At 46.5% G+C, this 27,428-nt stretch overlaps 1 protein-coding gene across 30 annotated transcripts in view; it reads left to right on the top strand.

Moving 5' to 3' along the window:
* The first annotated feature begins 8,727 nt into the window (after nt 1-8,727).
* LOC307183366 (metabotropic glutamate receptor 7-like) overlaps nt 8,728-27,428 on the top strand; it is a 198,368-nt gene continuing 179,667 nt past the window's right edge. For 29 of the 30 annotated variants that reach the window (XM_079915767.1, XM_079915770.1, XM_079915753.1 and 26 more), the window contains exon 1: nt 8,728-23,501. In XM_079915767.1, the coding sequence (XP_079771893.1) occupies nt 17,757-18,755 (999 nt within the window). In that variant the 5' untranslated portion in view covers nt 8,728-17,756 and the 3' untranslated portion in view covers nt 18,756-23,501. The remainder of the gene's footprint in view (nt 23,502-27,428) is intronic. The other variant, XM_079915749.1, reaches the window with a different exon arrangement.

Here is a 27,428-nt window from a genome sequence, read left to right as displayed (position 1 = left end):
GCCTTCAGCGGGATGTGCTCTGTGCCATTCCCAACCCTCTCACATAGGGCAGAAACACCCCGCCCCTGCCAATTCCTGAGTTAAGCCCTCACTTCTAATGTGACTGTATTAAGAAATAGGGTCTTTAAGGAGGTAATTAAGGTTAAATAAAGTCATAATGGTGAAGCCCTAATCAGACTGGACTCGTGTTCTTATAAGAAGATAGAGACATCAGCGGCCTCTCTCTGTCCATGCACACACACAGGTAAGACCATGTGAGGACTCAGTGAGAAGGCAGCTGTCTGCAAGCCAGGAAGAGAGGCCTCAGAAGAAAGCAACTCTGCTGGCATCTTGATTTTAGACTGCAAAATTCCAGAACTGCGAGAAAGGAAATATCTGTTGTTCAAGCCTCCGGTCTCTAGTATTCTATTATGGCAGCCCAAACAGACTAATGCACCATTTTATGTTGGCTTTTTTCCCCAGGAGAACAGTACCTATAACAGTAGACTAGCATCCTGGTCCCCAGGTCATTTTGGTTCAGTTAAATTCTTAAAGTAGCACTTACATCTTACCTCACACTGAAATAAATCCTTTTGTAGCATGTGAGTGGCACAGAGTGGAGCTTAAAAGATTTAGTGGGCCATCAGGCTCTCTCTAACCCACCCCTTGAACCTGTCTTATACCATCTTCTTTGCTTCCCAGTCCAAACCCTGTGTTCCAGTCTTTTCCCTGTCCCCCATTTATAGTGCCCACTCCTTCCTTGCCCAGTTGGAATTTTCTCTAGCTTCCATGCCGACTGCCCAAACCCCATCTCTTCTTCAGGGTCATCCTAAGCCCTACATCTTTGGGGCCTCTTCTCAACCTTCCAGCCAACCTCTGCATCACTCTGGTACTTCCTGCCTTTGCAGAAATTTAACAGAAAGAGAGGAGGGGATTGGAGGCACTGTGCCTAAGATCTCAGGTGGATGAGATTCTTCCCTGCAAGCCAAGTGTCCGGCTGTAAACAATACCTTCAGGGCCTAAACAGTGAATAGAGGGATAGAAAGTGACTTGACTTTGGTGTATGTATGTGTTTATACCCATATATGTGAAGTCTGTGTTCTTGGAGTAGAGCCCCATTCATTTAGAGAAAAAAGAGCCTGCTCCAAATTCCCCATCTGGAACTAGCAATTTGTCCTTAATGAGGCACATGTATAACACAGGTTATAGATTAAGACTGACCTGAAGAGAGCACACTGACTTTCGTCTAAGCACCTCACACGTCAAAGACAGCTGGACGTGGAAGAAACCAAGAAATCAAGTGTAGGATTTCCCAAACTGCAGTCAGTTAGTAGCCACATTAATAACTGTTTTAAACCTTATTCACATTGCATCAAAGGGATGCTTTGATGCACTGCTGAGGTCTTCTCAGCAAAGCTCACGGGAATTTGGTATATGAGGATCCACACTAGCGATCCATTTCACCGGTGTCAATCTCTCTGGACAGTTTGGGTGGAAAGGACAATTCCTGAAGGTGCGATACCTTCACCACATGTACTAGCATTGGGTCTTGCTTGTGTGTGTGTCACCGACTTCAGCCTTGCTGTAGCAATAATAGCTAAGATACTGTACAGCTGAGAGGCTATTTAAGTATTTATAGATATATACATAAGATAAAAGCACCTAACTTTTTTCTACCTATTGCTTACTTTCCACAGCGGTATACACACCACACTTTAGGAAACAGTGATGTTGTCCAATTTGTCTTCTCATTTGAAGATGAGAAATGAAGGTCTGGAGACCTTTCATTGCTCAAGGTCATTCGAGTGTTTAAGGGCAGGATGCTGGGGTTCCTGACTTCCAGGGAACCTAACTTTTCTCTGAAATTATACTGCCCCTTAATCTCTTAGCAGTACATAAAACAAATATTGGTGACCTCGTGACATGCCAGCCCTTGGGTGAAATGGAGATCTGTGACTGGCTCTCAAACTTTTAAGAAATGGGAGTCTAGGAAAAAAAAACCCCAAAACAGTCATGCAAAGACTCACTGTGCTGGGAGGGGAGCCTGTGGTCGTCTAGCTCAGTGCTGGGCTGAACCCTGGATCGTCCAAGGAGGGTCTTGGAGACCTCTCTGCAGGCCAAGAAGTCAAGGCATAAGGGGGAATCAGGCAGGTTTGCTTCTGTGTCTTCATGTTATTTTCATGTAAGATAGCACTGAAAATTTCAAAAGTAACACTGGAAATGTGCTGTGCTTGTCCATTTTCATCGTATAGATAATGACATGAAGGCTCAAAGGGGGGATCGTGTTTTGCTAGTTAATAACAGACAACATTCCTCATCCAGCATTCCTATAGCTTAAAAAAGCAATAGAGGCAAGTGTGTCCATGAACGTGGGTTTGTGGTCATGCAGATTTGAACTTGCATCCCAGCAGGACTTGAATGGAGTTTTTCTCTCCAAATTAGGCAAATTGTTTCTCCAAGGCTCATGGAGTGGTCAGTGTTGTTATAGGGGAGTGAGGTAAAAGCATTTTCTTCACCATATGCTGCCCCAGACATGTTATCTGAAAGGAAGGAAAGAAGGAAAAATGGGAGGGATATATGGAGAAAGAGGGAGGAAACTAAGGTGGCAGAGAACATTCCTAAAAGTCCTCCATGATACTTCTGCTGTGCTTCCACACGCTCCTTGGGACCTTGCTTGCCAACAGAAATGTTGATTAAGCACTCTGGTTCTTATGTACGTTCTGCATTGGGAACACTTATAGTTAGGTTTCAGGGCTCTGAACTCCCCAAACTGAGGAACTTGTCATTAAAAGGTCCTTTTAAAAAGCACAAGTGCCCCCAATTTAATGGCATTAGATTTTGGCAATGATTTCTTGAATATGACACCGAAGGCACAGGCAACAAAAGGAAAATAGAGAAATTGACTTCAAGAAAATTTTTAAAACTCTGTGCATCCAGACCCTATCAACAGAGGAAAAGGGCAATCGCAGAATGAGAGGAGATGTTTGGAAATCACATATCTGATAAGGGATTAATATCTAGAGTGTACAGAGAACTCCTAAAACTCAACCACAAAGCAAACAACCTGGCTAAAAAATGGGCAAAGGACTCGATTAGACATTTCTGCTAAGAAGATACATAAATGGCCCATAAACACCTCAAAAGATGCTCAGCATCAGCAATCATTAGGAAAATGCAAGTCAAGACTACAGTGAGACACCACCTTACACACATTAGGGTGACTACTGTGAAAACAAAAAATAACAAGGGTTAATGAGGATGTAGGAAATTGGAGCCCTGTGCACTACTGGTGAGAATGTAAAATGGTACAGCCATTGTGCAAAATATTACGGTGGTTCCTCAAAATTAAAAGTAGGATTACCATATGGTCCAGTTCCACTTCTGGGTATATACCCAACATAACTGAAAGCAGGTTTTGCAAGATACTTTGTATACCTATGTTCATAGCAGCATTGTTCACAATAACTAAAATGTGGAAGGAACCCAACTGCCCACTGACAGATGAATAGATAAGCAAAACGGGATGTATACACAACAGAATATTATTCAGCCTTAAAGAGGAAGTTCTGACACAGGCTACAACATGGATGAATCTTGAGGACATGATGCTAACCTACCAGTCACAGAAAGACAAATGCTCTCGATTCCACTTGTATGAGGCACCTAGAGTGGTCAAGTTCATACAGACAGAATGTCGAATGGTGGGTGCCAGGGGCTGGGGGTAGCGGTTGCTGGAGGGCAGAGAGTTCCAGTTTTTCCAGAAGAAAAGAGTTCTGGAGATTGGCTGCCATACAACGTGAATGTCCTGAACGTTTCTAAACTCTACACTCATAAATGATACGATGATACAATTTTATGTGCATTTCACTACAAATAAAAACAAAACATGGACTTCCCTGGTGGCGCAGTGGTTAAGAACCCGCCTGCCAATGCAGGGGACACGGGTTCGAGCCCTGGTCCGGGAAGATCCCACATGTCGCGGAACAACTAAGCCCGTGCACCACAACTACTGAGCCTGCACTCTAGAGCCTGCGAGCCACAGCTACTGAAGCCCGTGTGCCACAACTACTGAAGTGCATGCACCTAGAGCCTGTGCTCCTCAACAAGAGAAGCCACCACTGTGAGAAGCCCGCACACCGCAACGAGGAGTAGCCCCCGCTCGCCGCAACTAGAGAAAGCCTGCGCACAGCAACGAAGACCCAACGCAGCCAAAAATAAATAAATAAATAAATTTAAAAATTAATTTAAAAAATTATTAAAACAAGAAAATACCAAACACAAGTGGCCCTCGGAGACACAGTAAATATTTTTGTCGTTCACAGTTTAGAGCTGTCTCATTGTCAGGGTGCTAGTCTTCAGTCAACTAGCTGAGAACTGGTACGGAGGGGATGGGAACTTCCATGAAAGAGCTTCTGAAGCTAAGTAGCCTGGTCCATTTCCTAATTTCTTTAGCGAATATCTGAGTGCTTGCTGGAGCCGGGCACTGTACTTGGTCCTCGAGATAGACAGCTGTGAAAAAATTATACAGAGATCCTTGCAATCTGGGAGTGAGAGGTGGGGTAGGGAAGGACCCGCAAATGAAAGCATGGAAGTTTTTAGCATGTTACCAGGTGATGCAGGTTACAGGAACAATAAAGCATCAAAGGGAAAGAGGGCTACCCTAATTAGAAGGGGACATGTGGACAGACCGGAGAGAGCAGCCCCTGTAGATACGGAGAGAAAGAACATTCTAGGCAGAGAGAATAGTAAGTGCAGGAGGCTACGGGGAAGGAGCTGCTAGGAACAGCCAGGGACAGCGTGCCAGTGTGTCTGGAAGGGCTTGAGGGAAGGGGAGGGACGGTGTGTGTGTGTGTGTGTGTGTGTGTGTGTGTGTGTGTGTGTGTGTGTCAGAGAGAGAGAGACAGAGAGACAGAGAGACAGAGAGAGAGAGAGACAGAGAGAGAGAGGAATGGGGAGGGGGAGAGGGGGAGAAGACTGCTTTTGTTCGAATCCAGATGGGAGCCTCTGAAGGGTTTTGAGCTCTGAGCAACACGATCTGACTTGGGACTTACCAGGATCACCGTGACTGCTGTACCTAGAACGGATTGAATGGGAGGGGGCAAAGCAGAAAAACGCATTTGAAAGGGGTGCACAGAATGGGAGAGCAGGGCTGGTGGGACCTGAGGGGAGAGGTTTTCTGTCCCTTGCAGGGTGCCGGGTAGGGTTTAGTCTGGGTGTGGCCGCCCCGCTCCCTGTCTGCAGCACTCTGCCCTCCTCACCTCCTGTAAACGGAGGCTAAGTACATCCTTGAGGCTCTCCCAGAGAGTTGATGGCCTGCCTGGGACAGTCCTGAGTCACAGCCCCTTGGCTGTCACCAGCTCCAGGGATGCTCCTGTCCTGAGCATTAACCTCCCTCAGGGGGAGTCCTCATTCTCCAGGGAGGAAATGGATATCTCACTGCTGCGGGCTCTTAACTCCTGTAAAGCTGCAGGACAAATGACTCACTGAACATGCTTCATGCAGGGAGGAGTGGGTAATCTCAGAGAAGGGAATAAAAGTTCTCAAAACTCCGAACCGGGGGATTGCAGAGAAGCTCGCTGTCTTCTCTCTTGGGTGCCTGTGTGTGAATCGGGGAAGGAGAGGGCGGGCACCGACTTGGGTCTCGGTTCGCCGCCGCGGACCATCCTTCCAGGGCAAGTTTTTCTTAGTGTCACTCGATTTCCTGAAGTGGGAGAATGAATACCCAGTGTAGAAAAGTGGGAAGAAAAGCGTGTTAGTTAGCATGAAATATGGTCATCTGATGACTTGTCCATTATGTATTTGAGGAAGCGGAGATTCTGAAGACCTTCACCTACTCAAGGAGAGGAAATTGCCTCTGTCTAGACCAGGACCTCTTACTTTTGCCACTGGTGACATTTTGTGTCCGATAATTCTTTGCTGTGGGCTGTCCTGGGCATTGTGGGATACTCCTACAGTATCCCTGGCCTCCGCCCAGCGGACGCCAGCAGTCCTTCCCCAGCTGTGACAGCAGAAATGCCTCCTGAACTTGTCAATTGTCCCGGGGGCGGGGAGCTGGGGGGAGGGCGGCAGAGTTGCTCTGGGTTGAGAGCCCCTGACCCAGGCTCAGCAGGCACATGGGTGAAGTCAGGACTGTGTATGTCATGTCCTCTCTGGCTAACAGTAATCGATGGTGTTAAAACTAACAGTGGCTTCTGCTTGGTCACTGGGACAGCAGAGCATTCACTGCTCTGCCTTGAGAGAACAATTTTCCTGTGTTTTAACTAATAAGGCCCTTGTGACAGCTGGATTCTGGGCACCCCAACTAATAAACGTGCCGATAAGGCAAAGAAACCAAAGCCAACGTCCTCCCTGATTGCCAGGGAGGGGGCATGTTTTCTTTCCTCTCCCTCTCCTGGATCCATGCAGTAATTAGCCAAAGTAAAATGAATTTTAGCTCATGCTTAATTGCCTTTACAGCGTACTCGCCAGCACGGATGCAGTAGTGCTAAACTAATTTTTAAAATAAATTTTAAAAAATTTATTTATTTTTATTTTTGCCTGCCTTAGGTCTTTGTTGCTGCGCGCGGGCTTTCTCTAGTTGCGGTGAGCAGGGGCTACTCTTCGTTGCGGTTCGCGGGCTTCTCATTGGGTGGCTCCTCTTGTTGCAGAGCACGGGCTTTAGGCGCGTGGGTTTCAGTAGTTGTGGCACTTGGGCTCAGTAGTTGTAGCTCGCGGGCTCTAGAGTGCAGGCTCCGTAGTTGTGGCGCACGGGCTTAGTTGCTCCGTGGCATGTGGGATCTTCCCGGACCAGGGCTCGAACCCATGTCCCCTGCACTGGCAGGTGGATTCTTAACCACTGCACCACAAGGGGAGTCCCTAAACCAATTATTTTTTTAACTTTATGGCTTTAAATAATCCTTGGCTCTGAAATTCCCTGTACCCCTCAGCTACGTAACCACAGGCCCCTCTGCCCTAAATCCTTTTCTTATACTTTTGTAGCTTTTTAAGCAAGGCCCCTCTTTAGGAAGACATAACCCCTTCTCTGTAGAAAACATGAAAGACCTGAACAAATCAAGATTTCTCCATGCAGAATTCAGCTAGTCCTGTGCTTAGCTCCAAACAAGGAAATCCATCTCTCTAGCAAGCATGCCATTACCGGGACTAATGTCTGACTTGAATAACAAGCAAATTGTTGTGCTTTTAATTGTACCCTGCTGGGTCACAAAGCTTGTGAGAGAGGAATGTGCCCAGCTTCTGCAGGAGAAACAGATCAGGCCTCTAATCCTCCTTTTCTGTCACCTTCCCCTCCCCCTTTCCAATCCTTTCTCTTCTCAGCAGAGCAGAGGGACAAAAAAGAGACAGCTAAATTATGTTTAAAATGGAAGAGTCTAAAAGAAGAAAAACGGTGGTCAGTACTGACTTGGGAGAGGATGCATTATCTATCCACAGCCTCTGCAGTGTGGCCCATTTGAGGACAATCAGTGTTCTCACCGGCTTGCTGGAGGGCGATATCTGCGAGCCTAAACCAGGCTTTCTCAGCCTCAGCACGACTGCTGGGTGGGGTTGGATGCTTCTTTGCTGTGGGCCTGTCCTGTGATGGAAGGACATTTAGCGTCGCGTAAGCTGTGACCATCCAAAGTGTCCCAAGACACTTTCAAGTGTCTCCTGGGTGCAAAATTGCCCCTGATGGAGAACCACGGCCCCAAGCCCTTCCATATTGGGATGTACTTGCTCTCTCTCTCAATCTCCCCCGCCCCCCAGTACACAAAACCCAAGAAAATCATGGTTCCTGTGTTAAAACTGGGGAGATCAACGTGCTCTTCATGTAGGTAGAATGAGTGGAAAGGAAAAAGACGCTGACTTGTGTGTAGGCAGGGGACAGAGTGGGAACCCCCTCAACACCAAGACTGAAAAGAGTCTTAGGATGTGGGTGTGTTTGTGGCTCCCGCTGGGAAGTGGCAATGCCCCTGGTTGAACAAGCCAACTTTCGAACGCCTCTACCCTGTGCACTTTGGAATAGGGCTTGCTGTGGGCGAGATGAGGAGTGATGGCGAGGCTGCAGAGATGAAGGCGCCTCTGAAGGTGCTGACTGTCTCCTCCCGCACTACTTGGGACAGGGGAGAACTACCCAGCTTCACAGAGATACCCATTGCTCAGACAATGACAATCCTGTCTTGGACCTAAACATCGGGATGAAAGAGGGCTACTGACAAGACAGACGTTGTGCAAACATGGGGTTGCACTTTCATTACAGACATCGAGGCAAACATTTCACTCCTGGTGATATAATGAGACCTCCCTATTTTTAGGAATTTACAAGAAGCATTATTGCTTGTCCTTACCGGCCAGAAGGAAAGGCGGGAGAGCGAGCACACTGCAGTGAGCCCCCATATCCACTAGATGGCGGTGTACATCTTCCTCAGAAGCCAGGCGGGCAGCGCTCCGGGCAGCTCGTTGGCCTAAGCAAGACAAGGGCCACTCTTCTTTTGGGAGACAGGCATCTCCTCTCACCGTCGGCACAAACAGCCCCAAACAATTGCACTGACCACACAGCTCTAAGCCATGTTCCAGGGCACTGCCGTCTGTTCAGGAGTGAATGCTGGGGAAATGAACCACGCTGCTAATTTCCTTGATTGGGGGCCAAAATAAGATCTCAAGTGACAGTGGGTGTGATTTATTTTTCCAACAAGAATAGGGGCAAAGCCATTGCATCCCACCCCCCCACCCCCGCCCCAACTGCTACCATAAATGAAAGCAATCACCTAATTAGTCCTGAATTACTAACTGGCAGGGTAAAGATCTGCTGGAATTCAAGCTGAAGTGGGGAGTCTGGAGAAAGGGATGTGATTTCTGCAGGGGAGGAGGGGAGGGGTAGGGCAGGGTGGGAGGGGCGGGAGGGGAGGGGAAGACCTGAAGCCCATTGTGAGGTCCTGCGTCCCTGTGGTCTGGGGGCCGTGCTGGCCCTGACCCTGGGAGAAAAAGAGGCTCAGTGATGTCTTCAGGCCGTTTATTTTGTGCAGGAGAATGACTTTATAAACTGAAGGAAAAAGAACCTGTTGGAGAAAACCTATCCGAGAGTTTCTCTGAAAATGCTACAGATGGAGATGAACTGGCTTGGGAAGGAGAGCACAGCCCTGTGGCACCTGGCCACCCCGCTGCTGGTGGACCCCCCAGGAAGGTTCTGTCATGGAAACGACAGGCAGATCTAAAACCAAGTTGGGCTTTACGTCATTAAGAAATCCCCCAAAGGAATGGAATAAAGGCCTCCTTTCACACTTTGGGTTTTGTATGTGTCCCGAGGAAGCGCCTCTTCCCCAGCTGAGACAGCGCGCTGTCCCCGCGACCCAGTGAGCGGCCCTCGTCCTGCGGGGAAAGCAAAACAGCAGCGGGGTGGGTGCGCGCCCAGAGCTGCCCCTCTCGCAATTGATTTGTTCAGGGGTGACTTCTTGCGTTCTATTTAGATGTGACTTTAATCGAAGTGCTTTCCTAAGGCGATTTATCACAACTGTGAACGGTCAGTTTGCACAGCTGCTGCTCTTTTAGGGAAACGCACAGGCTCGGGAGGTGGAGGGGCCGGCGCGGGCTCCCCTCTTTCCCACGGACCGGCCCGCGTGCCCCTCGCACACCAGAAATATGTGCACCGCGTCTTCAGAGGCCGCCGCTTCTGTGCTCGGGCTCCTCTGCTGTCTCTGGCTGCTGAACAGCCATCTCCTCTCTCCTGGGAGGGGCAGCTGGTTTCCTTTTGGGGCGCTCCCCTTCTCCCCGTCTCAGCTCCTGCAGCGGAGACGAGGCTGCCCCTCTCTCCCTGCACGCTGCGGGCTGGGTGTACAACCCGGCTCGGGTCACCGTCTCCCCCCTCCCCTCCCCCCCGTCCCCGCCGACCCCGCTCAGCGCCCACCACAGCCGGCAAAGCCCACACGGGGCGCTCAGTTAAAGCTGAACCTTAGGTGAAAACCACGACTTTTTAGGGTGTCTTCAACATTGCATGCAACATACTTCTACTGAAACAATTACTGTTTATCTGAAGTTCAGCTTTAACGAGGCGGGCATCCTGTATTTTGTCTGGCAGCCTTCTAGGTTCTAAAGAAAATGTTTGTCCAGAGCAGATCAAATTGGAATCAGCCTAGGACTTTTAACTGGAGCTTTGGGGAAAAAATACTTAAAAGGTATCTGTTGGGACTGCTAGGCTGGTAGGATTCATGCTTGCAACCGCTGGGAGCCAGCTTTGCTATCATGTGGGGAGAGCTGCTGGAACTAGAAGCCAACACCACAGAGAGCAGACCTGTTTCACTTGAACAGGTGGATCCAGCTGTTCTTGAAGCTGGCCCGGTGGGTGGTAGAGGTCAGGGTGCTGATGGCCAGGAGGGATAATAATTTCCTACCCCTCAAATCTGGGAAGTGAAAACAGCAGGGCTGAATGTGCCCACGGGGCATGGCTTCTGTTCAACTGGAAGAGTGGTGAATGGCTATTGGGTGACCCAAACAGTCGGTCTACTATATTCTTACTTTGTTTGCTAATTGTTTTGCTGCATGTAAACTCTTTGTTGCATTAGCTCTTGTTCATGACGTCATGTCTGGAGGCAGGGTCTGATAGACTTACATGTGGAATTGGAGACTTAAATTTCAAATCTGCCTCTGCCTGGTTGAGTGGCTTTAGGGTCCTCGTAACCTCTACAAAGTTGAGTTTCTGGGTCTGAAACCTAAGGACAGAGGTTATCGTAATCCATTTGGACTGCTATAACAAAATACCAGAGTCTGGGTAGCTTATGAAAAACAGAAATTTATTTCTCATAGTTCTGGAGGTTGGAAGTCTAAGATCAGGGTGCGAGCAGATTCACAGTCCGGTGAGTCTCCTCTTCCTGGGTCACAGTTGGCGTGTTTTCTCTGTAACCTGCCATGGCAGAAAGGTCGAGGGACCTCTGCGGGGTCTCTTTTATGAGGGCACTAATTTTGTTCATGAGGGCTCTACCCTCATGACCTTATCACCTCCCAAATGCCACACCTCCTGATACCATCACTTTGGGGGTTAGGATTTCAACATATGAATTTTGGGGGAGGCAAATGTTAAATCTATAGCAGAGGTACTTTCCCCATAGGATGGGGGAGAGGGAAAGTATGTAAGCACCTGTCATAGGGCCTGGTGTGGAGCAGGTGCCCCATACAGATGTTATTACAAAACATTGAGTATAGTTCCCTGTGCCATAGAGGAGATCCTTCTATCTATTCTATGCCTTCTTTGAATGACCGTAGCACTTGTTGTCTGTATCATTTTTATGTCTGTTGTTGCTTTGTGACTGAAAACGAAAAATTTCTATTTGTCCATGTCCTGGCCCTTACATAAAAATGTGTTCATATATCTATTTCATATTTATTGACTACATCTTAGGCACCCTGTTAACTGCTGGTTCTAGATGTTAGTAAAATATAGACCTTCCTGCTCAAAGGGTCACAGTATTTGTGGGAAAATAAAAAAATGAACAACCTATGTCTCAAAGAGCTTTGTACTTCCCAAAGAGAACACACCTCGTAGGTACAATAAATACATGTATCATATGTAAATGTATAAATAGTTAATGGGATTATACACCTGAGATAACTGCTTTCCGATTCTGAGGAAATGATGATTATATTTCACCAGGAGCTCAATACCACTCTGAGAATGAGGGCTTAACCCCCGACTTGACTCACTGCATCGCTTTCCTATATAAAAATACACAAGTCTGTACATATGCTCTAGAAAAAGGCTTATCTGGCATGAATTTCAGATAGCAAGAAGAAAACTTCAAGAGGTTCAGAGAAGCATCCAGAAGCTCAGATGACTGTCTGGCACTAATACAACTTGCTTGACAGGAAAATAGAGCTGCAAATCTCACAAAATCAGATGATCTTTCAAGAATTTCAAAACCTCCTGCTATTAATTGGAAATCCTAGAAGAATAGCTTCTTTTAAAATGTACTGATAATATGCTTTACAGCTTAATATTCAGAAGCCTATGTTTTGGCTAAGTGAGCTTCAGGAAGGAAGGAAATTTGCGGTTTACCTCCACTTACTTTGGAACCGCTGGTTCCAAACATCTACTTCTATGCACAGTCATCTTATCATCTGTCAAATGGAGGCAACTCTAAGACAACAGAGTTACAGAGATGTTGCACAGCTCCATGTGTCATTGTCGTCATTTGTTTCAGAATACCAATAACATCTAAGCGACTACCGAAAGAGTGCTATATTATTTGGGGTCATCTAGTGCAGCTCTGTCAAAGTAAAGAAAAGGGACCTAGAATGACTATAATTTTCCCAAGAGGACACAATTATTTTATGGTAAATCTGGGACAAGAACCCTGATCTCTTGGATCCCATTCCATTGTTCTTTCATTGGGTTCTGAACAACCCAGAGAAATAAAGAGAAATAAAACTCCTGTGTGCTGTGTCACTGGTACAGGACATGGCAAGATTGGAATTGGAGCACTACATATTAAGAGGTATCTGAGAAATTCTTCAAACTAATTGAGAAACAGTATTGAGAAACATAGAAAACAGTATGTTTTATGAAGATGATTCTGTGCAATGAACAGAACTGGTAACACACACTGGAAGGTGAATTCTCATCTTCTGGCACCTTGAAAACGCCACCTCAACATACACGTTAAAATAAACATTTGAACTGGGTCATATTTAATTCTGCATGCTCTTGTAAGTCAGCAAAATATTCCATATATCATTTAAGTTGTCACTCACTTTTTAACTTGACTTTCAATTTCTAAAAGTCTTTCCAAACATAAAACAGAGGTGGGAAAATGGTATATGGGAAGCTGCAGAGATGAAATAAGCTTATTTCATTAGGCATAAGGATGAATATCCAAACAACTTCTTCATGGCTGAAAGTGTGCAAATCTACTGTCTTCATTTTGTAGTCAAGGCTTCTGGAAAAATATGCTAATGGATTCCTTATTACCCAAATGTCCCATATCAGTTTCAGTAGGTATCATTATATATTATGGAAATTTTTCTCAGTGACAGTGAAAGACACCCTGACTGAACATCCCCCTGCCCATGACACAGAGATGATGGTCTCAAGCTATCTCGAAGGCACTGGAGCCCACACTATCCGTTACTAATATTAATGGAGGATAAAACTTCATATTCTGTTTGCTCTATATTTGTTCAATCACTTCTTCCCTTCATTAAACTGGATGGCCCATAATTGAGTCTGTAGTGTGTCTATCATTGGAAACTGAACAAAGTTTTGTTGGTTTTATTAATGTCATACGTTCCTAGGGAGGGTCTATTCAATAACTAAGTCTAGTTTCACAGTTACAAATAAATTATGATGTAACTTTGAATAAATTAAGCTCATCATAAAGGAAGGATACTGAGAGTTGCTACTACCCCTTCCTTGAGGGGCTCTCGTAAGGCACTAATTAAAGTAACAGAGGTGTATATGTATGCATATATTTTCAATGATATTTGTACAGACTTAAAAAGAACTCTGCAGAATGCATTATAAAAACCTTAATGCTGTGTGTCCCTAGTTCCCAGCTCTCTCATTAGAACTACTTAAATGAACACAATCTTATCTGTTAGGATAGCTATCAGAGTACTCCAAATACTACTTCTTGCAGTACCCTGTCCCAACCATTTGCCATCCTCTTCCCATTAGTCCTCAAGTCAGAAGCCCCGAAGATCTGTTCATTAATTTATGAACACATTTCTTCATCCAGCGAAGAAAATTGATTGATCCCTTACCAAATTTCAGGCACCATTCTTCAGTATGATTTATAGGCATGTTCAGGAAACACAGCAGTGATTAACACAGATGAATATAGTCTCTCTTGAGCTGAGTGGGGAGACAAAAGTAAATAAGCAAATATAAAATCATAAGTATAGGGCTTCCCCGGTGGCGCAGTGGTTGAAAGTCCCCCCGCCGATGCAGGGGGCACGGGTTCGTGCCCCAGTCCGGGAAGATGCCACATGCCGCGGAGCGGCTGGGCCCGTGAGCCATGGCCGCTGAGCCTGCGCGTCCGGAGCCTATGCTCCGCATTGGGAGAGGCCACAACAGTGAGAGGCCCGCGTACCGCCAAAAAAAAAAGCTATGAAAACAAAACCTATGGATGGAGACCTACATGAAAGATGGAAGAGTATAATAATGGCCAGAGTACATTACTGTGGCAGAAGCAGCAGCCCTTAAGGAGGACAACTTTATAAATTACAAATTGGATTTAAATAGACAGGGAATTGAAAGTGGAGACATTATTTTCTGCAGAAGATGATGGACAGGGGAGAACAAAGAAAATAAAACTGAGATTGCTAGCAAAATACAATGCTAAGCATGTAAGTTAGGACTGAGTCCTTAACTTTCATTTTTATTATTGAGTGGGTGAGTATAGATTACTGACTACACAGAACCAAGCCTGGGAACACATTTTATATTTATGATCTTTGTGCCTAAAACTAGATTCTCCTGCAATTTAATATGACACTAGGACAATGACTGGCCAAGTTTTAGATTAATCACTCTTACACAAAGATTTTTCATTCATATAATCTCAAACAAATACTGCGTCACCAGTTAAGTTCCAGATCCTATGCACTCTGGCTGAAGATAGAAATATCTTGCAAGCCCAGCGTCACTTTCCTCTTTCTCTGGTAACAAATCACACTTTCTATTATGATAATGGCCCCAGTTATCGGCCCAGGAATAAACACTTGACTCAGGAAGAGCCAATTAAAGCCCTCCTTTAGAGTTGATCGAGAGCTTGAAGGTTAGAGTATTTCAATCTTATGAAATTTTTGTAAAACAAAATTATTTCAAAATCTACTAATTATTCTTTAAGTTCTAGAAACTGCATTCTGTGACTAAGAGGACAATTTATTTGCCGTCGGTTCTGCTCTGCCCACTTTATGTTTCTGTTATTGTGAGATAAAGGCAGTGGGGAATGGCAAACCAATTCTGATTCATTCAACACATGAGTGCTTCTTAGGTACAAAACACCATTCTGAACATTGTCCGAGCTAAAAAGGTAAATAATACCTAGCCCCTTACCCTCAAGGATCTTCCAGCTTAGCAAGGGAAATAAAACATGCACACAGATGACTGCAACAAAAAGAAGATAATGATTGCTGCCAGACGTTTGGGGAGAATGAGTAGAGCAAAGAGAGAACACAGAATAAGGCAACATTCAACAGTCAGCCAAGAACTATTTGTTGAGCAATTGCAAGCTGTGACCTGGAAATGGAAGAGGAGAACATAGATCTTCACATGGGCAGGTGAAAAATCAAGTGTTATTACTTGTAACACAGCTCTTCAAATATATTTTTTGGCACCAAGTGCCTACTAAATAGCCTTAAATTAAAAACTAAATAAGGATACAGTCTCTATCAAATATAGCCTCAGGTACTGATGCCTAAATACTAGGATCACAGTATTTGTGTTCCCAAGGATGCCTTTCTATTGCTTTGCTTCTTTCCCCCTTTCCAAATTAGCTAATGCTGCCTTACCAGGATATCTATTTCACTTGTTCCAGCCTTTTTGATCCAATGTATTGAATAGCAGAATAGGTGAGTTACAAGAGGATATTTTGACTTCAAACAACAGAAATAAAATACTATATAATTAAAAAAAAGAGGCAATCTTTCAGGCACATGTGGATCCAGGAGTTCACATGTTCTAACCAGGTCCCTTTCTCTCTTCCCCACCCCTTCTTCTCTCTGCCTTTTCTCCTCTCTGGTAGTTCTCATTATGGGATTCAAATATTTCCCTGTTTATGTGGGAGCTTCTGGCACAGCTGCGGGCTTATACCCTCGCAGCTCCAGGGCTGGCTGGAAGGGGCGGGCGCATCACAGCATAAGGTTGCACAAGGTGTGCACTTATATAGCAGGGCATCACATCTATGAGGGATTGATGATCACATTGTATACAGGGGTAGCTTCGCATAGTTTTTACATCACTTTTCTTGAAGATGGCAGTAAAATGGTATGTTTTTACAAAATCAAATAGTGTAACGTTGTCCAAAAGATATACATAAAGCATTTAGAGGAAGGAGGCTCCTTTTTCTTTTAACTCCGGCACGGATTGTCTATTGGACAGTGGTAACCCTATGTCATCAACCTCGTTACTCCAGCAGAAGTCCAGGGATTAGCCCTGCATAACTCTTGTTAGCCTCTATTCCCTTCCTTGAACACTGTAGCCAGAAGGTTTTTTTCCTCCTCAAACCTTAAGTATTGAAACCTGGAGGAGGGGCATGTCTGAAAAGAAAATGATGGACTGGACTCTCCCTAGAAGGAAGATAAATGGGTGGTCAAGAAGAAAGAAAATAAAATCCTCTGTACCAGGAAATGTTTGGAGTGTTTTTTGGGTATCAAAAAACGGGTGCCCTACACATAAAGCAACAAAGGATATTGGTCTAAAAAGAACACCATGGCCCAAGGTGCATGACCTATTTCAACAGAGGATTTGAAAGTTAAAAGTTAACCTGTAAAACATTCAATTCAATTTCATCATTTTACAGATGGGCAAAGTAAAACTCAGGCACAGGAACAGAAGTGCCAAGGTCATACAGGTGGTTGGTGGAAGAGACAACCAACTTCCCAACTTCTGACTTTTTAGGGGTGTGTGTGTGTGTTGTTTTGTTTATGTGCAAGGACATTTTTCTTTAGTACACTAACATTACAACAGAAAGTATAGTCTTGTTTTGGTTTTCTCTGCGCCCTCAATTCTGTATAAGACAGTTTCGCTGCCCTCCAACAGAAAGGCTCAGCAAGAGTAGAGACCACCGTAAGCAGTACACGTGGGCACCAAGGGCAGATACATTGCCCTTCCTTGTGTAGGAACTAGGGCCACTTGTTGCTTTAATGGGCCAAGTTTGGGCTGGACCTGCAGGAGGGGACACCTTTGAAAAACAGCTTCCTAACTGCACTACAACCTGCTCTGGCATCCTGGTTCCACTCCCCAAACCCCCCAAATCTTCAGCCAGAAAAAAAAAAAAGAATGGATCACTGGATCGATGGGGAGATTTCTGTCTGCTCCTCCTACTGCCACCTCTTTCTTGCTATTTCCTGCCCGAGGAAACCTGACATCAGCCCAAAAGCATCTCTGGAAATGGGTAGGAGGGAGCCTTACACCTGTCAGCGCCAGAGAAGAAAGTGCGCTCTGCAGAGTTCTCAGTTGTTCCATCTCTTGCGATGAAAGGAAGAAAAGGAGCGAATCCGCCACAGATTTACTGGAGACCAGGGTTACTTCATCCGGCTCCGGCCACAGTAACCCCTGAAGACCAAAGATGCATTTCCATTCCCAGCATTTCTTGTTGGCGTCTTTCCCTACAGGCTAGCCCAGTGCCTGGCCCCGGAGAAGTCTCTGCGTAAAGGTTCTTTAGGTCATAAATCAGGCTCCTGTGTGTATGTGTGTTTTTCTTAGGAAAAACTGGCACAGACGAATTAGCAGTACAGACTGGGGTCTCCCTACTACCCTTCATGCTTGGCGGCATCACCTTCGACTACCTCGCATTCTCCCGGCGCTGACAGTCCCGGCTCCGGACCTCAGGGTTGGAAGCAGTCAGCCCCAGCTAGAACCGCCCTGTCCGGGGCTGATGCCACCCTGTGCCTAGAATGTGCGTGTGGGTGCAGGCGGGCGAGCGAGCGGCTTCTACAGTGAGACCGAAGCAGGAGCTCAGCCTTCGCCTGTGACCTGCAATCCCCAGATTCCCTGGGGACCTCGAAACTCCCAATCGGAGGTACTCCCCCCCTCCACAGCCGCCCACCTATTCCCTCCCCCCTTACCTCAGCACGCAGCCCCTCCCTGCGTGATGATGCAAAACCGTGGGGAGGGTGGGCGCTGGGAAGGGTGGGGAGAGCCTGAGAGCGAGCGAGGGTGGGAGGGAGTGGGCGGAGGAGGAGAGGGAGCCGAACGCGCATTTAAAGCGATAGCCATGCTCGCTCTCTCCCCAGTGCTGGGCTGTTGGAGAGCTCGAGCTGCAAGCCACCGAGCGCGAGCTCGAGCGCGGCGCGCTGGCCGGGGAACCCAAGAGCGCACGGCGCTCCAAGATGGCAGGCGCCGCGGGACCCCCCACCCTCGCCGGCTGCCCTTCCCCGGGCGCCCCTACCCTCCTCGCCCGCAGGAGACCCTGGGCTTCCCCGGAGGAGCTCACCCCAAGGGGCCAGGACGCCGGCGAGCCCGCCACCGTCCCCTCGAGTGCCGCCGCCACCACCGCAGCCGCGGGAGCAGCATTGTCCAGCTGGGGAAGCTGCTCCGCGCCCTGACTTTGATGAAGTTTCCCTGCTGCGTGCTGGAGGTGCTTCTGTGCGCGCTGGCGGCGGCGGCGCGCGGCCAGGAGATGTACGCCCCGCACTCCATTCGGATCGAAGGGGACGTCACCCTCGGGGGGCTGTTCCCGGTGCACGCGAAGGGTCCCAGCGGAGTGCCCTGCGGCGACATCAAGAGGGAGAACGGGATCCACAGGCTGGAAGCGATGCTCTACGCCCTGGACCAGATCAACAGCGATTCCAACCTGCTGCCCAACGTGAGGCTGGGAGCGCGGATCCTTGACACTTGTTCCAGGGACACTTATGCGCTCGAACAGTCGCTCACTTTCGTCCAGGCGCTCATCCAGAAGGACACCTCCGAAGTGCGCTGCACCAACGGCGAGCCTCCGGTTTTCGTCAAGCCCGAGAAAGGAGTTGGAGTGATTGGGGCTTCGGGGAGTTCGGTCTCCATCATGGTAGCCAACATCCTGAGGCTTTTCCAGGTAGGGGGGCGCTCCCTCCGGGGCAGAGCGCGCCGTAGCTCCCCGCGCTCTTTATCCTGAAGGCTGGCTTGGACTCCAGGGGTGCGGGGTCTGGTCAGCCTTCGCTCATTTCCACCCTGGAGATCCTGCGGAATCCCTCCCACCTCACCCGAGGAGGTACTTTCCCTGCTTGATTCATTTCCCTTCCATCTCTCCCCTGTCCGCGCTCCACTCCATCCGGCTTGACATTCTGGATTTATGGCCCCATTGACAAGAAACAGTCTCCGAAAAACAAGGCGATGATTTAAATGGGTTTGCATTCGAGTGAAATATGGTTCCAAAACAGGCTTGTAAAAGTGCCGGGCTCCTGTGAGAGCCACTTAGGCGCAAGGAATATGAAAGATGAGAAGACGCCTAGAAACTAGGCATTTCTCAACTCCCCAGCTTCCCTGCCCCAAGCCGCCCGACAAGCTGCAGCTCCCTTGGAAAATTTCGAGAAGAGCTTAGGGAGGCAGTTCTTAAACCGAAGGCTAGGTCTTCACCTACATTTGGACGTGAATTGCCCATTTCGCTCGGGTTGGATTTCCCGACCTGTAACCTGTCTCTGCGAGGGCATGGGGCGGAAGGCGTGGGGACTGTCCTCAAGCGGGGAGAAGCCACCCGCAGACGTGCCCCCAGGTGATTTGCTCTGGGCAGTTGTTTGCACCGTCTAAACTGCCTTTGCGATCCGGCCACTGGCAGGAGCCGGGCGATCAGCTTTCTACTCCTGCCAGCTCAGAGCCCGGAGGTGAGCTCATGCTAACTGCGAAACACAGTCGCTTTGTCTGCACCCACCCTGTGCCCATCCTTTCCCACGACCTCTCTAACGCAGCCCCCAACCCCAGTCCTGGGTTTTGAGGACGATTCTCAGAGCCAGACAAGAAGGCGCCTGGAAGGAGGCAGTAGGGTGCGCTGAGCAAGGCCGGGCGGTCCTCTAGCTCCGGGTGCAGGCGGGCAACGGCGGAAGAATGCGAGGACGGCGGAAGATGCGAGGACGGCGGATCGGGCCCGCTGAGCGGTGGGCGGTGCTGCAGTGCTCTCTCACCGCCTGCTCCCGCAGCCTCGGCCCCGAGGCTCCTGTGCCGCCCTGGGTATAGATGGATGGCTTCTGGATGAAGAAATTGAGTTTCAGGGTCTGCGTGACTATGGGTTCTCTTGTTTCTCTGTCTTTCTTCCTGTGTGTCTCTCTCCTTGTGTCTCTTTCTCCCTGCTTTTTTTTTTTTTTTGTCTCTCTGTTTTTATGTTCTCCCTTTCAATTTCTGCCTCTCTTTTCCTTCTCTACCCCTATCTCCAAGTTTTTTGTTCATCTCTGTCTTGAAGTGATCCTTTCCTAATGCACAGCTCTCTCCCTGCCTGGTAGGACCCAAGCTCAGTTAGTCCCTTCTCCAGATGTTCTGGCTGACCCTTATGCTCCCCGTAGCTAAAAAGTCGGCTCCCTCTCAAGTGCCTTTCCTGAAGCATGTTGGGTTTCTGGAGGGGACTCCTTGTGAGATTCAAGCTGTCACTACATCAGCACCCAGGGGTATGAAGTTTGTGTTTGTGCCAGAAGGAGGGGTGCCTGTCTAAAGCTGCAGCCTCGTATGGCCCCTCTGAGCCTCTGAGCATCCCTAGCACCTGTTGAGTATGCCACCTCTAGATGTTTGCAAGGCCAAAAGTGCTTCTGGGCAGCCTTCACTTTGAGGTAATGCTGTCAGGAAGAGCCTGGGTTGTTGGAAGCAAAACCCAGAAGCACTTCCTTTACCTCTGAGCTTAAACTAGAGAACCTGAGGAGGCAGCGCTGCAGGGAGGATGAGGCCAGAGGTCACCTGAGAACCACAGGGGCAACTCACAGTATTTTTACTGGAGCTCTGGGGGTTGAAGGCACATTTGCTGTTTGACATTTTAAAAATTATTTTGGTGCCTTCACTTGGAGCTTGGGAGCTTGCAGATGGGCCTGCCTGTCGAAAAAAGAGTGAAATCTTAAAGTCAAGAGAGAGCTTGCAGACTAGGTGAAGGATTGTGTTTGCTGAAAAAGATTCCAGGGGGAGCTGATTCCTTCTCTGGTGTGTGGATCTGAGGCACTTGCAAGAAAAGAGAACGCTTGCCTTATGCTTAGTTCCCCCGTTCCCTGGGCTGGGAAGGAAAGGAACGGAATGCCAGCATTAGCAGTGTGCGTTGGGACCAAAACCATTCAGAGAAAACACTGTCATTTTCCTCTAATTTGCAAATTGCAGCTATTCATGTTGCATTGAACAGCTGAGGGAAAAGAGCCCCCAGTTTTCACCTGCATTTATTGAGAAGAGGCTGGTAGTAGGAGGGATGCACCAACTTGTGGCTTGTGCTGCAAGCTGGATATAAGCTTGGTGTGAGCATCCTGGTTAACCACTGCCCATGTTCAAATATACAGAGATAGATTCCAACAGTCTCTTCCAGTAGCCTTATTTTTGCGTGTGATCTTAGAAGCTCCTGGCATGTAAGTCCAGTCCCCAGTTTCCCAGCCTCTGTAAACCTGCAAAATGAATAGAGAGAATAGTGGAACACAGACCCCTTGTTCAAAGACACAGTCACTTTAGGGAAAGAGGAAAAGAACGGGTAGGTGAATCTTCTCTGGGATTGCAGGGTTCAGCTCAATGAAGACTGTCCTGTATAAAAGAAACTCCTCTAAATGGTTGAATTCTTAGCTCTCCAGAGATTTGAGTTTTCTTTTCCCCAGTCCCTGTGGGTTGCTGTGGGGAATGTGTCAAACCTATCATTTGAGATAAAAATTTATGGTGAGGTAAGCTTCTAGGCTGGGGGAAGGAAGACTTAGTGACTGAAATGGGGGATGCTAAGCACTGGGGGGCAGGAAGGAACAAGGAGCTAGCAATGGATGTAACAAATGCTGCAGCTGCCAGCAAAGCCTGGATTGAACTTCCTTCCTGAAAATGAGGACCCGGGCAAGAATGACCACTCAGATGTAAACAGTGTCTCTGACTGGGAATTCTCATCTGCCTGCCGGTGGGCCAGAGCTGAGCAAGTCCTTTCTCTCTCCTCTGTATGCACACTGAACTGCTTAGTAAGTGACATGTCAGAGGACAGGAATCATATTCAGTGGATCTTTCAAATCCAGGAGTTTGAGGCTAATGAAATTAGTGTGAGGCCAGGGCTCTGCCAACTAGAATTAAGTCACTGCAGCCACCCTGCAATGCATTTTCAGCCTGAAGGGAGCATCAGGTAGGAATTTCGGGAGATTTGTTTCGGAGCCTGTACAAAATAATACTCTCCTAATGCTAAGAAAGATTAAATGTAAATTAATATTGACTACGAGTAACATATTTAAAAAATAATCGCCGAGTGGGGGATGGCTTAAAGTGGAGAGATTATATAATATGGTGGCCAAAGAATAAATCTCCCCTGACCACTGTTTCATGGGCTATAAGTAAGATCTATTACAATGGAAAGTAATGGGAACGTTTTTATTCAAGGCTTCTCTGCTATTGACTTGAGAGCAAACACTCTGAGAGTATAAATTACTCTTGCTGTGTGCTGACTCTGAATGAACAATATTTCATGTGCAGTGACATGGTCTAAGCTATAGACTTGGAACTGAATGGCATCTGTTTCAATTGCTTTGTTCTCTCAAGAGCAACTAGATAGAAAAAAGTGGTCAATTTGACCCTTGTGGGAGCGTGTTGCAAATCTAAACCTGTGTCCCTCATACCATAAATGAAATACATTCGTAAATTTGTGAGTGTTTTCCTTCTGTTCATTGATGCTTGAGTATAATCTCAAACTTTGGCAGCAACATTTTATACATAAGTACTTGGTTTTCTTCCTTTCTTCTTTCTCTTCCTCCTCTCTCTCTCTCTCTCTCTCCATCTTATGTAATTGGATAGAACTGGGCACCTAGGATGATGTGGTGTTACTATAGTGGGATTTTTTTTTTTTTAAAAAAACAACTCTAACTTACCCTTTTAAACATTTCATAAATACAGGTGTCAGTGCCATTTGGAATAGTCTCTATAACAATTTCTGTCTCCACATTTACTGTGTTTCAGCAAATTTACCTAACAGATGGTGAGTGGGCAATTTTTAAAGGGGCATTTTTTAAAGAGCGGAGGGGGAAGGAATAGAGACAGGCACATACTATATTTGAAGTTACCTCCACGTGTATTTTATGTATGTATACCCATACAATTAAGAAGTCTTTGGATGTTTTATCTTCAAGAATAATTCAGATACTGGATTACTTGAATATCATAAACATTTAGGGTTTAACAGATTCGTTACATATAGACGTTGTATCATGGATTGAAAAGACCATAGCCAGCGGGCAGCAGCGGGCGAAGCGACCGAGCGGCGGCGAGGGCTGGACGGCGGGTGCACGGGTCCGTGCTTCCTCGCGGTGGAAGGCTGGGGTTCGCCAGAGACGCCGGGTTGCTCCGCGTTGCCAGGTTACCGAGCGCGTGCCCCCCGCCCGCTCTTCCGCCCGGGCCGCCCTCGGCGCCGCCTGAGCCGCGGTGCGGGCTGCGCGGGGCGCCGGGTCCGCGGAAGCCTGGGTCGGGGGCTGCGTGAGGGACTCTCGTCGCGCGTGGACGCTGCGCGAGCGTGCGGGGGACGTATGGCGCCGACCTGGGGCTCCCCGGCGCTCCGGCTCCGCTCAGGGCGCCCTCTCAGGGGCCTCCGGCGCGAGGCCCCCTTCGTGGTCAAGATGGCGGCGCCCAGGCGGGCCGCGCCGAGGTGAGCTGGAGCTGGGCCCGGAGAGGGGTGAGTCAGCCACGCCCAGGACTTGGACCCCGGGCTCGTCTCCCGTCTCCCGGGGAGCGGCGGGTGAGTGGGCGCGGCCGCGCGTAGGTTCCTCTCGTGGGGTGGTCAGCTCTTCGTGCGTCCGCAGACTTCTGTCGTCTGATAGTCAGATCTGGGGTGGCCCAGGTTGGAGGCGAGGGTGCTTGATTGGGGAAACCTGAGGGGTTTAAGGACTGTGTTGGGATCGTTTCAGACCCCAGCAAGAAGCTGAGCAAGTTTTCTCCTCTCTTCCCGGCTAAGTGTTCTCCCTTCTCTGAAGACGCCAGCTTTTCTGAATCACCTTGTTCCCCGGGGGGATACAGTTGGTGGTTCTGACCGTGGAACGTAGGACCCGGCGCGGGGAAGCCTGAGCTGGTTCTAGTTACTTTGTTTGCAAAGCACTTGTCTTGTCTTTGGAATCTTTGTGTATATAACCAACGTTGGGAAGAGCCAGCGTTTTCTCCTCCAAAACACTGCGAGGGGTAACTTTATACGTAAGAAACAAGTGGGCGTTCACATCCATCTCTTTTCCAACCACTGAGTTTTGGTTGTGTTTCCTTTCTTTAAGTTTGTCTCGTTTTGAAGTGATAACAAAACAAACAAACAAACAAAAAAACCATAGCCAGTTACACAAAGTATATACTCTAGTCTCAGTCCTGCCATTAATTAGCTATGTTACCTTAAGTCATTTATTTTTTCTAGGCCTCATTTTTCTCATGTGATGTTTTTTCTTTGGAAAAGTATAGTTTCTCGAAGTCGCTAATCTCTGTGTCATAGTTCAGCTTGGAGAAAACCTGTTCTTATCCAAACTCCATGACATTGTATTTCAGGCTCCAACTTTGGACTTTGAGTGAGTTGGGGGCAACTTTTTAAGGATATTTTCACACAGGTTTTTTAGTTAATATCAGTCTAGCTGACTTGTCATACTCAGACTTTCTCCCATATTCTTTTACCAGTGTGTTCCTTAGTCATATATATAAAGACTGTTGTGGGAAAAATGACCTCCTGGGTCAGCTTACTGCATGGTCATCGACACAGGACAGGGAGTAAGATTCTGTGGATTTTACAGAAGCAGATACAGGTTTCATTTTCCATGTCCTCTCCCCTTTCATCTTACAAAAAAACAGCAGGCTTTTCTTGGAGAACTGCCAGATAATGCCATCCTGCCTCCTCAGGGGCCCCGGGGATGAGTCGCCCAGGGACTGAACTCCAGTAAAGCAGGTGATTGGCTCATGGGTAGGCGTCTGACCTCGGCTAAGTCTATCAGACTGCTCTCCAGGACTTTTCTCTCAGAGCAAAATGGAAGAATTGTCTTTTCTCTCTGGAATTTCTAAGCTGGGGAGATATGACTCTGGGACTCCCAGTGACCATCCAGCACAAGGAGAGACTTTCTGTAAAATAAAGTCTTGCAGAGGTAAGCAGCGCTGAGGGATGGAGAGAGAGCTGGAACCCTGCTGATACTCTGGAACGTCCAGATCCAACTGTATCTGAATATGGCTGCATCCCTGAATTTCTAGTACTTGTTTGTTGAGGTGGTTGTTGTTGTTTGGTTTTTGTTTTTAAATTTCCTTTGACTATTTTGAATTTGTTTTCAGCCATGTGCATTTGAAAGCATCATAGCTAAAAGAGCTAATTTCCTACATTAATGTCAGGTTTGCTGACTGGCATTCCATAAGTGAAAAATCATATCCGCTATTTTCTTTAAATAAAATCCTTCTAGCTCAGGTTTGAGATATTCAAAACTCTGCCTCCTACCCCCCTCTTTGCAACATTTACTGTATCACCTTGAAGCATTTGTGACCACATCTTTCCCATCTAGACGCAGTTGAGAGAGAGAGCAAAGACTTCTGATATAAACTGCAACCTATATGCCTCCTACCTGGAAGCTTTAGAACATACTTGATTCTTGTCATTAAAGCAAATCGTTTGTTGTTGTCTCCAGGGCACAGAAGCATTTTCATGGCATAATAGAGTACAAAGTACATTAAGCCTAACTCTACTTCTCACCCTCTTTTACTTTAAATAGGCAGAAAAGAACAATCTCAAACACATTTTCCCAACAAATAAAATACATATACGATTATGTTTAGAAGACATTTATGCAACATATAGTTAGACTGATGAATTAATGGACCTTTCGCCAATTGGCACAGTAAATATATATGTTCGATGTGCTTAATTAAAAAGAAGACAATAACATATTTTTACAGGTTAATTATCTGAGAAGAGTATTGTGCCAGCACACTTGATACTACAGTATTTCATGTTTGACAAGTAACCTTTTTTCAATTATATTTACTGCTAAATGTTTCTTGGATCAAGCTATTAAATTATAAAGTCAAAAGTAAAATGATATGAAATTACAATGATAAAGGGACACATATCCCACTTTATGAGAATAGAAGTTCTAATTTCTTTTCAATACTACTAGTAGTGACCACAATACTAATTTGAGCCCTTACTATGAGCCACTGTGCCCATATACATTTAGTTCTTACAGTAGTTCTGCAAAGGGCATATAATAATCCACACTGTAAAGCTGAAGAAAGTGATTCTCATAGCTGAAAGTCACATAGCTGGTGAGTGGCAAAGTCTAGATTCAAACTTAGAGTCGTCTGACAATGCCCAGGTTGTTGACCACTATGTACACTGCTCAATTGTTGCACCAATAAAGAAGGGCTTGAAATAATTATAGATTTGCCTACCCCGAAACTGCAGTGATTTAAAGACATCAGAGTTGCCAGTTGCTTAACCACATCTACTTACAGTAAGAAATTACATTTTATTTCATTTCTAAAACAAGATTAATTCTGCAGGCCCATCGAAACTTGAGCACACAAATCCTACCTCCAAATGAAAGATGCTTGTTTTCCATTATTCAACACATGGCCCTGTACAGAGGCAATAAATATATAGTAGAATTTTCATTCAAATAAGTGAGAAGAGAGGTTTCTTCTTGTCCTGATTCAGTGCCCATCATTATGGATTATGATGGCTCTTCCCAAACTTTACTTCATTCCCTCCACTCTTTCTACAAAACTCCAGTAATGGAATCCATCATTCAGATATATGTGCAAAGCGAAAGGACTGTATTAATACAGTTGTTGAAAGTCAAGTTGATAGAGCACAGGAAATACATCCTAATAAATGCAACATTAATGTTTGTGTGGGCCTTGGAGTGAGGGGTAGAAGAATTTTCAGTTTAATGGAATATTTTGCCTCTTGCTATGAAAGTGCGGCTTAATAGTCTTGTAATTGGTCATTTACAGAATCCTCCATCTCTGGGTTTCATGCTTTCTTTACTCTGCAGCTGTTGATTCCTTCTCTTGTTCTGGATGGAAGAGAGCCACTTCAAAGGGCTCAGCCTGGCTTTTTGTGTTATTGTTGAGATGAAGATATTTCCATTTATTAAAGCGCACTATTTAAACATTTTTATCATGTTTTAAACTTGACTGTGTTCTGAAGGTATGAGCACAGGCAGACATAATGGGGGATGTTTTCCAGGAGAAAACATACTCTTATCAAAGGAATTATCAGAATTTTCATGTATGGATTGAGAATCAAATTCTGGAGTTAGACCTGAATTTAAATTCATACTCACAACTTATTACCAGTCTCATCTTGATCAAACGGTTACCACACTTCTCATCAATTTCCTTATCTTTGAAAGCGGAATAAGAGAAGTATGCCTGGTGGAGTTACACATCAAGCTCATCTGATAGAATATTCATAAGGATTTTGCACAAAATGTACATGGAAATATTTTAGCACCGAGTTTAGCATGCGATTCGTCTTCAATACATTTAAGAGCTATTATTTTATTATTATTATGCTATCACTAAATATCACTATTACTTAAATGTCATTATTGCTAAAATTGCTGTAAAATTACCGCAGTAACCCATGATGAATTCCCCTCTTCTGTTTCCTTTGTTTAAATGGAAAATATATATATAGATCTAGACAGAGAAC

The sequence above is a fragment of the Stenella coeruleoalba genome (assembly GCF_951394435.1).
Source record: "Stenella coeruleoalba genome assembly, chromosome: 3".
In the NCBI taxonomy this organism is placed as follows: Eukaryota; Metazoa; Chordata; class Mammalia; order Artiodactyla; family Delphinidae; genus Stenella; species Stenella coeruleoalba.
This window is presented reverse-complemented; position numbering and strand designations above follow the sequence as displayed.